At 35.0% G+C, this 12,253-nt stretch overlaps 1 protein-coding gene across 3 annotated transcripts in view; it reads left to right on the top strand.

Annotated features, from left to right (window-relative positions):
- Positions 1-11,430, top strand: part of SYT14 (synaptotagmin 14) — a 214,976-nt gene extending 203,546 nt beyond the window's left edge. For 2 of the 3 annotated variants that reach the window (XM_073216984.1, XM_037015377.2), the window contains one exon: positions 3,521-11,430. In XM_073216984.1, coding sequence (XP_073073085.1) covers positions 3,521-3,834 — 314 coding nt within the window. In that variant the 3' untranslated portion in view covers positions 3,835-11,430. Of the gene's footprint in view, positions 1-2,207; positions 2,265-3,520 lie in introns of all 3 variants that reach the window. The other variant, XM_073216983.1, reaches the window with a different exon arrangement.
- The last annotated feature ends 823 nt before the right edge of the window (positions 11,431-12,253 follow it).

Here is a 12,253-nt window from a genome sequence, read left to right as displayed (position 1 = left end):
CCTGAAGATTAAAGTTTCGTTTTCTGTCTGCATGCAGTACTATAAATTAATGCATACACTTCTATATTCTTCCCCCTTTTCTTCCTAAAAATGAAAAAAACCAATTTCTTCATATTTTTATGATTATAAATCAGTACTGCCAACAGTCTTTTCTTAAATGGAATGTGCTTTGTCTTTACCAGGACAAACAGAATAAGGAGTAGTTTGATATTTCCCCTCGAGGCTAGGAAGGGAAAGCTAGGCGCCACACCTCTGCCTCTTACTTCTTCCCTCTCTCCCAGGTCAAGGTCGTGGTTGTAGGTTATGGGGTACAGGGAGAGTGTCACCCATTATGCCTCCACAACTGTGCGTTGATGTCTAAAGAAATCACCTTCTAAATAAAGAAGATAAAGTAGCATCTTCTTTGTCCTCTAAAATGAAAGCCATTAATGCACTGAACTAAGTATTTGAAAGGAAATCTTGAATAATAATAGCCACCTTAAATTTGCTTAAAACTTTCTCACCAGCTTGCTTCAAGCAAGTCTTTTACTCCAAGTATCAAATATTGAAGGAGGGGAAACTTTTTCCAACCTTGAATTAACATTACTTTCTAAATGTCCTTAAAGTTATTTTTTCAACTGAAGTGAAAAGTCATAAAAATATACTTGGTTTGCCCTAAGTAGTATTGGGAACCCTGCTTCTTACATATATCATGGAATGTATCTATCCCCAAGTTAGAAGTCAGAAGACCAAAATTAGCTCTGTCATTCTGCCCTTGGACAACTGACCCGGCTCCCCGAAGTCTGTGCTCCGAATACGTAAATCAAGGTTGTGTTTTCAGAGGGTAACTGAGACTCAGATTAGACAGAGGTGCGTAAAAGACAGATGGAATTACTGTTGTCCCCTTTCTCCTTTTAGAAGGAAAAATTCAGAAAGAGTTTTCTAAATTCAGAAAAAATTAAGAAAGAAGCAATTGCTAGAATAAATAGCTTTGTAAGTGTGACTTAGGTTACCTTCATTAATACATGCCTAGAATGCAAAGTCAAATGGCATGAGAAGTAACTTAAATGAGCAAAATGTATAGATGAAAGATAAGGATAAATGTGAGGCCTGTGATAAAGGCCCGAGCACACACCCTGCCTCAGGATGTTCAGATCCAAACATCTGTGAACACCCTAACAGATAAAATACTATTTGGGGTTCTGTTTGGCCACAAGCCATCAGTTTTCCCTTCCTGCTGTAATAGCTTAATTTGTTGACAAATATTTTACTTGAAATGCTAAAAAATTGCAAAATGAAGTGATATGTTTGCCTTTCTGCTCTTGCTATAGGTACTCTGGTGAAAGAGAGAAACACTAATCAGAACTGAAATGAAGGGAGAGGGGTGGAGGCAGAGTCAGATACCCAGCAGGTTAAAAAAGATTAGCATCCACAATACCCAGTAGATTTTTCAGGTTAAACAGTAGGTTATAGCAATTTCCATTATTTTACAATGAGATTTTCAGTATCAGGATGGTTAATGATGTTAGCTGGGAGGTAGCTAGTATATAAACATAACCTATAAATATACATTCATATAATTAAAAGTAATTATATGAAGTGGAGTAGTCATGAAGTAAAACATAAGACAGTTTTATCAGTTTGTCTTATGTATATTATATGATTGTGACCCTCCATATATACTTAGCGTCTAAGCTTTGAATTGTGTTATAGACTGAATAATCCAATTTTTATCCAAAGAAGCAATGCAACATGCAAGAGCAAAAATTTTGATAGTTCTTTTTTGTTTTGCATAATTGAATTTAATATTACAGTGAGAGTAATAAAAGTATTTGAAGATTTACATATTGCATGGACAACCAAAAATTTAGCTTAATAATAATAATGATTCTATGATGACTTTTATTCAGTCTTTTATAAAAGTGATAATTTGCATGATTCTATGTTCAATGTGCTTTAGACCCAGAGGATATCATTATAAAGGTGTCCCCCTTTAAAACAGTGTAATTTTTGTCTAAGATTACACAATGACTTTAAAAGTTCTCATTCCATGAAATTTCCCCAACTCTTTTGTGCAACCCTCTACCTGACTTAAAATGCTAAAGTTTTGTGTTCTTCCACTCCAGTGAACAGTGTTTCCTCTTTAATTCTAACCTTTGACCCTCTTTCACCCAACAATTGACATCTGGTCATTATTTCTTTTACTGCTTTCCACCCCCTGTTGTCAGATGGACTGTTCTGTTGTCTAAAACACTTGATAGGTGGACAGGTTTATATAATCCGAGGTGAGTTCCTGTAGAGGCTAATTGGATGTTGTCTTTTCATGCAAAAACAAAATACCCTAAAACTTGCCAGCAGTGAAGCTGTCCACCATGTTGGTTTCCAAAAAAATGCACATTTATTATCTGTGGTACTTTAAATAAAACTAACTTAGAATGTATCTCTGATTATGGATGATGGTATTTAGAGTATTTATAAAATAAGCAAAACTTTTAAAATTGAAGGTTTTATTTTTTTCACTCATTGTATGTTGATACATATAACGGGAGTAAATATTTCATGAGAAATGCTGCAATTTTCATTAAAATTAATTGAAATTTTGATATGAAGTACACATGATGGATCAACATGCTGAAGATCATTTGCATGAGTCTAAAGAATTTGAAAACACAGTTGTTTGAAGAGAGGGTTTATCTCCCCAATAATCAGGCAATGAACTGTTGTTTCACTTTGTACACTAAACATCACATCGATTTTCTTTGTAATTCATGAAAATAGCTAAGATACCATACTTAAAATTTCACATTAAATTCTGCCAAAAAAGAATCCTAGACTATTCGCTTTTAACTATCCAAAAAGCACATTAAATGTACTCTTGCATGAATCCAGGAAAAAGTTTTACTTAATTTGCTAAACTTTGAGTCCTTAACGCATTTGCCTTCATTTTGGCCCTTAAATGGTTTTAAAATATATTTAAAAACCACATCCATGCAGAGATTTTTTTGACATTTCATCCTAAGCTGTTTCAGTGTCATCTTTGCATTCTTGTCTTCCTCTTTTCCTCTTCATCACTTGCCTTCATTTCTATTTGTTTGTTTATTCTTAGTCTCTGAAAGCACAGTGGAATGCTTTGCAGTGCTGTGGCTAACTGAGCTTGCTAAGTGTTTATTAACGCTATGATGTCCTGCTTAGTGAAGCTACACGGGGATGGGGATGGGAAGGGTGGTAGTGGGAGGCCAAGGATGGAGGGGGGACGGGGAGGAAGGATTATGAGGTATACCTTTAAATTATAACTGCAACGTAGAAGTAGGGTAAAATATTACCACCCCCAAAAGCTTTTCTGCCTCCTTAGCATTCTCTGTACTTGTCACATTTTATAAGCATCTACATCAAAATGGAATCAAAGTTGAATTTCCATTAAACATGGTATACACCATATCCTTATCAAGTATCAATACTCAACCTTCTCAGCAAATGTTCCAGGAAAGATGTTTTGAGTTTGTTTCAAATGATATTTGTGGTATGTTGTTTTTTGCTGTAGATACATATGTTAAATTAACTCTCCTGAATTCCATGGGGCAAGAGATGTCCAAATGCAAGACATCCACCCGCAGAGGGCAGCCAAATCCAGTATACAAGGAGACTTTTGTCTTTCAAGTGGCCCTATTTCAACTTTCTGATGTGACGCTCATACTGTCTGTGTATAACAAACGCAGCATGAAAAGGAAAGAGATGATAGGCTGGATTTCTTTAGGTCTGAATAGCTCTGGAGAAGAGGAACTCAATCACTGGACTGAAATGAAAGAGTCGAAAGGACAGCAGGTGTGTAGATGGCATGCTTTACTAGAGGCGTGAGGGACGGCAGGTGAACGAGCAGTGACAACGCGAGGCAGCAGCATTTCTGATCATGACATTACTGTGTCCACCTAGTCACCTTTGGAAGAGCTGTTCTTCGAAGAATCGTCTTCAGCCCTCTACCAAAATGCTTTAAATTCTGCGGGAAGAACATCCAGTACTGACGTAAATGAAGACAATGTGTGTCTCTGGTAGAGCTTGTTTGGGAAAATGAGAAACTTACATTACTGTGAAACTCACAGTCCTCCAGAGCTTGGAAAAAATGCTTCTGAAGTTCATTTTACATCCACAAAAGAGCGAGTACTTTCATGAAAAATCACAACTACAAATGCTTTAAAAAATCAGAATTCTTAGTTGCAACACTATTTTCGTGTCACCCTACATAGTATCCATAAAACATAGTTCTGACTGGCTTGTCCCTAACGTTCATAATGTTCTATAGTCTGAAAAAGCACTTCTCCAGTTCTTTTGTGAGTCTTATCTAATGATCTTATGTTGAGGGGTTTCAGTCACTCTGAAAATTGCTTTATTTCCGATATTTTCCCTGTGCGCACTTAGTTTCAGTGTGCCGCATTTCTTCTCAAGGGCATTTTCATAACAGAAGTTTTGTATGTTATTTTTTTTTAAAAGCTCATTTCTTCATTTGCCTCTGCTTTTGCCTGATTCAAAGAGACCAAGTCATTGTACTGGTCCCTTGCAAGTCTTTCAGACAGGTTGTACTGTAGAACTATGTGACTTTCTGTTGAAAGCACTTCCTGTATTCTTGTATTCCAATGTAGGAAGCTAATAGAGCAGGACTTGACTTTAAAATTTCTTTCAATCATGGACTCTTTAAAATTGTAGCAATGTGAAAACACATTTTTTACAAACTAAATAATCAATAGAAAAGCTGTTGAAAATTGACAACAATTCAAGTTAAAGAAAATTTTAATTATCTGCTCTGAGTGTTTAGTAACCAACACTGCATAAAGCAGGTAGCGTTCAAATAAGAAACTTCTCTCTCTAAATCTTCTTCACACTTAACTTCAATTTGTATTTGTGATATAAGGACTCTCCAGTTCTCGATTTGAATCAGAACATCCAAAACAGTTCTGAGATTCCTTAGGAAGTTTTTAGTGACTTGTGACTGGATTTTATGAAATTTACAGATACTTTCTCAAATGTGATGTCATCCTGTGCCTTCCATGTAAGTTAAATTTGCTCATACAGCTTGAAAGTTGTATTTGCAAAATCAGGCCTTCGATTTTTATAAATGTAAAGATTCCTCAGAACAGTGTCACAAGATCTTTATTTCCTCTGAAGTGTGTGAAAGTCATATAATGTGCTGTTATTTTTTAAATGGCAAGGCATTTTCATTTATTGTTTTTCTATCTAAGAACTCTGGTTAATCAGGAATATTATAAGCTGTTTTCTTCTTAATTTTGCTTCTTACCTGACATATAATTTTATGCATATACTTTATTAAATAGAATGTTTTTATATATATGAAAAATATTTTCATTTTTCTCTTTCTAATTTCTAGTTAAACAAGACAAAAACATACTATTTAGCAGTTACTAAAAAATAGTGTATCATTGTTTCTAGTCCCAGCTAAGTATGTATTATATATTATTGTAAGCTAGAACTCATTATTACCAGAAAACAAAATCATGCATAGGTATTATTACTTCAGCCTGGCTATACTAAAAGGCCTTAAAAGAAATCCAAGAAGGCAGTGAACTCCTAATATTTTTTAGTTTAAAAAATGGCAGCTCTATGCATTCATACACAGGAATTATAAAATACAAATGCTTTAATGGGTGACATGAGGTTTAGGAATGTGTGTTATAGAGTTGCATTAAAGGGAAAAATCCATTCTTCAATTGTCACATTAATGAGCCAGCCTTTTCCAGGTTTCTTTATGAATGAGTTAGGTTATAAAGTTAGAACGTGAATCAGATGGCAAAATATCTCATGCAAGCATTTTGAGCAACAGTATGGAAAGAGATTTGAAGAGGGTGGGGGTGTAGATTTTACTGCGAAATTGAATTTAGGCATTTAATAGTGCAAGGATCTTTTCCAGCTTTGAAACAGCTGACTGCATTGGTAACAACTGGGATCTTCCTAAGAAAAGGAGTTATCAGTTTTATTAGTAGCTGTAACAAAGCCTAATCAAACACATAAGATTGGTTTGGTGCTTTCTCCTTCAGTGAGGAAAAGACCTAACTAGCTGTCATTTGTTTTAAATCTGTCTTTCTTGAGGCTATGCCCAGAATTTGTGTGCTTTGGTATAAGGGGTTTATCTGGTATAAGTATCAAATCCATTATGGCCTAAAATTAATCAACAATTTTAAAAAATTTTAAGAAAGACCCTACTTCCACCCCAGCTGCCTCAAAGATTATGAATTATTTATGTGTGTATCTATATGCACACACATGCCTACACATACACAACATATGTATGTGTGTGTATATGCATATTATATGTATGTGTGTGTGTCTGTATATATACACGAATACACATTTGTAAAGGTGAAGGTGCCCTGACTTTTTCAGATAACTAAATAGAAAAACATGTGTCAAGTTTATGGGTTATTTTTCTCCTCTGCATATTTACTATAAATTACATTTGGTTTTGGGTGCTATTTGCTGTCATTCTCCTCCACACATAACAAAATACATATCTTTTTACCCTGTGGATTGACACAATTTAGAATAGTTGCTCCCCAAAATTTGTCTGTTCTTTTAGAAAAAGATAAAATAGGGCTCAAGAGACCCGCCTCACTCTACTAACTCTAATGAACAAGATAGTACTCCTGGTCTTCTGTGTGCTTGAATTTGCATGAAAGCTTAAAGGCAAATCTTATATCTCAACAATTCTAGGAAGTAGGGGCCCCTGGTGGGCGGCAGGTGTTGTCTCAGAAACTTTAGAAAGACAACCCACTTTCTTATTCTCTTAAAATCCCCTAAGTTTTATAACAAAATGAAATAGTCCAAATACGGCAGTTGACTGGCATTCATGAGAGCTCCTGATCCTGGAATTACAGGCTTTGTCTCCCAAATGAGCTGCAAAATGTAGTTATTACTGCCCAGGAAACAAAGTGTACTTCACATCAGCAAAGAATTTGTGTGGTATCATATCCTCTTACCTTTGAGAAGCTTTCTCCTATTGATCTTGTATCTTCTGTACTATCCACATTTTGTGTAAAATCCATTTGCCTTTTTTTTTACTATGCATTCAGTGAATTCTCAATAACGTTTTATTTAATGACAAAAATAATTATTTGGACCACAATTTAAAAAAAGAAAGAAAGACTAATAAAAAACTATCTAAACTCTCCTGATTAATATGCTCATGTTTAAATGTAGGGCCTGACAGGGCAGTTCCATCTAGCCTAGTGCTAATGCCTTCTGCTGTGTGTTAAATAATTTTTTTGATACCGTCATCTTCACTTCACTTAACAAGTGAATCAAAAGCATAACCAATGACTGCAAGCTAACAGAGCACCAATAGAAGAGGTCATAGATTTGAAGGTGCTCTTCAAGATGAAGATGGGAGACCAAATGTTATAATTTTTTAAGTGAACTGAAAGATAGGCTGTTAGGAGATGTAAATTTTTAGATACAGTGAGAACAGTAGTCACCAACACATTTTTTCAAGGACTTTATCCAGGTATGAATGGAAGTGCCACCAATCCACTTGCATGAAATTTCCATTTGCCTGCATAGACTGGATGTGTCACTGATACTTATTATTTCACACTGATAGTTATTCACAAGTTTTTATTTCATAGCTTTGCCCCATTCACTGGCCCCAGTTCACCCTGTGGCCTGTAGTGGAGGTAGCTGTCAGTGTCATGAGTAATCAAACTCAGTATTGAGTAGAGGTCAAACATGCTGAAGCATTTTTTTTTTAATTAACTTTAAAACATCATCTGTACCCACTACAATTTACTAAGATTGAGCACAGTAATTATTTTGTTTGCTTCTCACAATAATACTATGATGCAAGTAATATTATCAATATTTTATACATGAATAAATTGCAGCAGAGATGTTAAGCAGACTTGCCCCAGGTCATCCAGTAAGGAAGTAGCAGACCTGGGATTAGAACTCAGGCATACATTACTCTAAAATCTATACTGTGCATATTGCAGTTACATCCCTTTTTACCAGTTGCAAGAAAAAGTTTAGGTAACACTATATTCATCAATACTGCCATCCACCTTAACTGAATGGCAGAACTATAAAAGGAGAAAAAACAAATAGTCTTGGGGAAAGAGAAATACAAGACAAAGGAGAAGAAAAGATCAGTGATTTAAGTGACATAAATGGTACTTTTGTGTCATACTTTGTAGATGATTTTGATTTTCAAAGACTTGGGGATCAATTTACCGTTTTATCCTATACTTACTTATATTCTGAAGATGTTTTAATCCATTTGTTCTGCTCCTTGTATACTTTTGGGAATCAAAGATACCTTAATTGTATATGATCACCTTTCTACCCTATAAAGCGGATACTCTGTGTCCATTAACACATGTCTTGGCCATGTCAGTGGTGAGAGGAAAGATTCTTGTCTTCCTCTGTTCTCTCAAGACAATTTATTTACATTTCTTCTTTGCCCTTTATTAAAGCTTAACTGTAATTTTATTACATGTCTCCCCTTCCTCCTTGGTAGTAATTAACACCTTGTCTTATTATCTTTATATGCCCCTAACTCATAATAGGCACAGTAAATATTGAACTAAATTCCCTGTGGAAGAAATCAATAATGCTGTTACATAAGTCCCAATTTTTATGACTCTTTTTTTATACGCAGATTTACTTTTTCCTTGTTTCACAGATATTTGTAAGAGTACCTAGTATGTGTTGTGTGTGTGTCATTCTAAGTGCTTCAGACGCAGAGACAGTTCATTGGATAGACAGAGTCTTAGCCCTAATGGAGCTTGTGTTCTAAAGTGGGACGATAGCCACAGAATCAAGTTTAATAGAGGAGTACAACACATAGTTCAGAAAAGTCTTCCTGAAGATGATAACCCCTGAGTTGGGTCTTAAAAAGAACAAATGCAGATTAGACTCCCATCAAAAAACATATTCTCTTCAAGGGCAAAATTTAAAACGGTGGTTCCTAAACTATAGTATGTGTAAGATTTAGTTTGAGAGTTTAATTTGTATTCCAAAGCCCCACCTCTGGAGATTTGATTTGGTCTGGGATGGAGTCCAAGAATCTACCTCCCCAGGAATGTCTGAAATACGTTGGTGTAGAATATTGAGCTCATTATATGGAAACATTGATCGCGGTGTTTCATTGCCCGTAGACTAGACCCTCAAGTGTGATAGTGATAAATAAGAGCGAGATTAAGACTAAGATTCTCTTGATCTTTTACTTGTACTTCCTTAAAAAAAAAGATATTCAACATGAAAATTAAAAATTATAATGTTATGAGTTTCTGTACATTCACATTCAATATAATTCTTCAAAGTGTTCCTTGGTAAAACACATGAATTCTATTATGTTGGTTTTATGATCCCTGTAAATTCCTTTGAATTATTAGTCAAATATTTCCTTTCAACCTGTCTCCACAGTGATAGATAGAAGGCTAAGAGTCTGCAGAGGTATTTAGCTAGTATATCTCCGTCAGTGTTCTAAATGAAATACGATCGACCTTTACATAAATGCATAGTAGGAGCCATAGGTGGTCGCATCTTTCATTCTTGTGTATAGTAAAGTTTCTTGTCTTTTATCATCACCCGAAGTGGCTTCATCGTCAACACACTCGTCAGATGAACATCATTCCTGGACTCTTCAGTGCTTCTATTTCCTCTGCTCTAATCTCTATTTCTTTGATTGCTTCCTTAAGGTCTTTTATTTAAAATAATGAGTTAGTATAACAGCCTCAGGTCTTCCTCTTTAAAAATAAATGCTGTGGATAAGGTTCATCTGAGTTTCTGCATTCCCTCATTGAAAATGTAGCCACACCTTCTTCTCCGGTATAATATTTTGTGTGACTATATTATACATTTTGTAAGTTTTTCACCCCAAGAAAGATCTATGGTTTTAACTGAAAAATGAGGTTATTTGAATATTCGAAATAATATGATTGTGGAATTAGACTACTTTGTGACTGTTCCTGTATCATTGTGTTTGGTCTGGTTATAACTTGAGAACTGGTTAATATCACCTTAACATGAAAGAGTTTGATAGACTGGAATTATGAATCCAGTATCAAAAATGAAAGTAGCAATCTTGGTCTTCTCTCTCCTTTAGACAGGTATGTATCTTTCTTTAAACATTCCTTCTTTCTTCCTCCCTGCTTTTTCCCCACTCTTATCCCTGTACATTCACACTAGACACTAGTTCACCAAGTCTGAATGGTAACTATCAAAAAGTGATACCCTGACTTCTTTCTCTTAATTACATGGACTGGAAAGTAGAGAAGACCAGATAGGTTTTCTTAGAGATGGAAGAGAAAGGAAAGTGTGATAACTGTTTAGTCAGTGCAGTTTTGTTTGTAACTCTTGCAATCAGTCGTCTTTGTACACCTGTCTTGACGTGTCTTGACGTGTGAAGTACCCTAGTATTCCAGCTTACAGGTTGGGAGTAGAGAAGGAAACTTGATTATTAATCTAACAAAAGTTTGGCCTAATTTTTTTGTGGAATTTCAACCCCTTAGTACATAAACATTCCTAAATAATAAATTATGAGAACATAGGCACTGCTATGGCAATAGTTTTACAAGGTTTTTGACATCATTTCAGTGTTAGTTTTGACAGTCCGTATTTTAAATTGTTCTACTATTTTAGGCCCCTTCCACACCCTTTTCTCTATTATTCTGATTACTATTTGATATTTGAGTTTGTTTTAAATATTCAAGTCTGCTTTAAAAAGAAAAACCTTACCACTTTTCTGTTTATTCCTTGTGACCTCTTACCTGACGCTTGTTTTTAAAATGAACGCCCTATAGAAGAACTACAATTCTCCACTACACACTGAAAAATTATTTCCTGAAATTTGTTTATATATTCAGATTTTGCTAGAGTGCTTATTTCCATAAATCTAAGCAGTTAATATTAAGTATGACTGTTTTCTTTAATGAGAAAATAGGAATTTTTGCTTCTCTCTTGAAATTTATTGTTTTCTTGCTTTTCATATCTGGCTGATGGGGAAGAGCTGTAAACCTCTTACCAACACTTAATTTGTCAGTGTCCTCAATTTCTGAGTGTCCTCACCTCCTCCAGATAGTATTTTCAGTAATAACCAAACCCCCTTATACTCTCAGAATAGGTGATTCCTGTAAATAACCCCCAATAAGGATGAAAGGAATACATAGCCAACAGTAGGAGAAAAGACCCCTAAAGCATAAAGGATCAATATTTTAAACCCCTGGTATAGGATGGCACCTTTACTACTTAAATGTGATGTTGGTCATAATGGAGTTGAAGCCAACCTCTTGGAAATGAGATTCCCCCCGTAGCTTGCACAGTCTTTTTTTTTTATTTTAAATTTTGTGAGAAAACCTAAAACTGGTTTTAAAAATTTCAAGTGTTGGCTTAACCAGGCAATTTCAAAATACAGGAAAACTGAAATAAATACCACAGGGTTATAGGAAGGCTTTGGGCAGGGGGTGGGAGGGTAGAGGGGATATGGTGCTTGTTTGTGTTAGGACAGTCTTTTTGGCTAAATATTAAAAGTATTTACAATATTCTACAGTTATGTCACATTTGTGAGGAGAGACCAGGGTAGCTTTTGGATATGAATCAGATTTCATAATATTTAAGTATATTTAAACAATTACTTGAAGCACAGCTAGAAAATAATGGTGATGCTTCCAACTGTATTTTGAAATTAGAAATGTTTCTTTAAATTTACTAAGAGAAATTTTCCAGGAGTAGCTTGCATTACAAAATGATAATGTTTCTGCAAATTTTATTGAGATAACTTTGTTTTTGTGGTGAAAATAACATAGTGGCAACAATTTGGAGGAATCTTTAAAGCTGTCATAGAGGGACAGCCGAACTTTGGCTGGATTTTTACTAGAAATGTGGGAAGTATATCGTATCAATTTTATTTTTCAGTTCAGTTCTTGATGAAGACCATTATTAGAGTTTTAAGGGTCTTGATAAATGTTGGGGTCTCTTCTTTTGCTAAAACTCATGATGTTCTTCACTGCTCAGTATTCTTGCTTTGTGTTTTATTTCTCAAAATAATGTAATTTTTATGGAAGACTCAATCCGTGGACTCATTTATTCAATATCCTCTTACTTTGCTTCTTTCCTCCCTTCCTCCTTTCCTATTTCTTTCATTTTTTTGAGGCAAGAAGCTTCCTTATTAGTATAATTTCTACAGAGCTTTCTTACTTATTTTTCTAATAATGGATGTAACAGTGTGATGAAGTTTAACTGCTCTGTGAGCAAAACGATACTAAACAACCTGAAG

Source organism: Manis javanica, chromosome 11 (assembly GCF_040802235.1).
Source record: "Manis javanica isolate MJ-LG chromosome 11, MJ_LKY, whole genome shotgun sequence".
Taxonomy (NCBI): domain Eukaryota; kingdom Metazoa; phylum Chordata; class Mammalia; order Pholidota; family Manidae; genus Manis; species Manis javanica.
The sequence above is the reverse complement of the archived record's forward strand: the minus strand, read 5'-3'. Positions and strand labels throughout refer to the sequence as shown.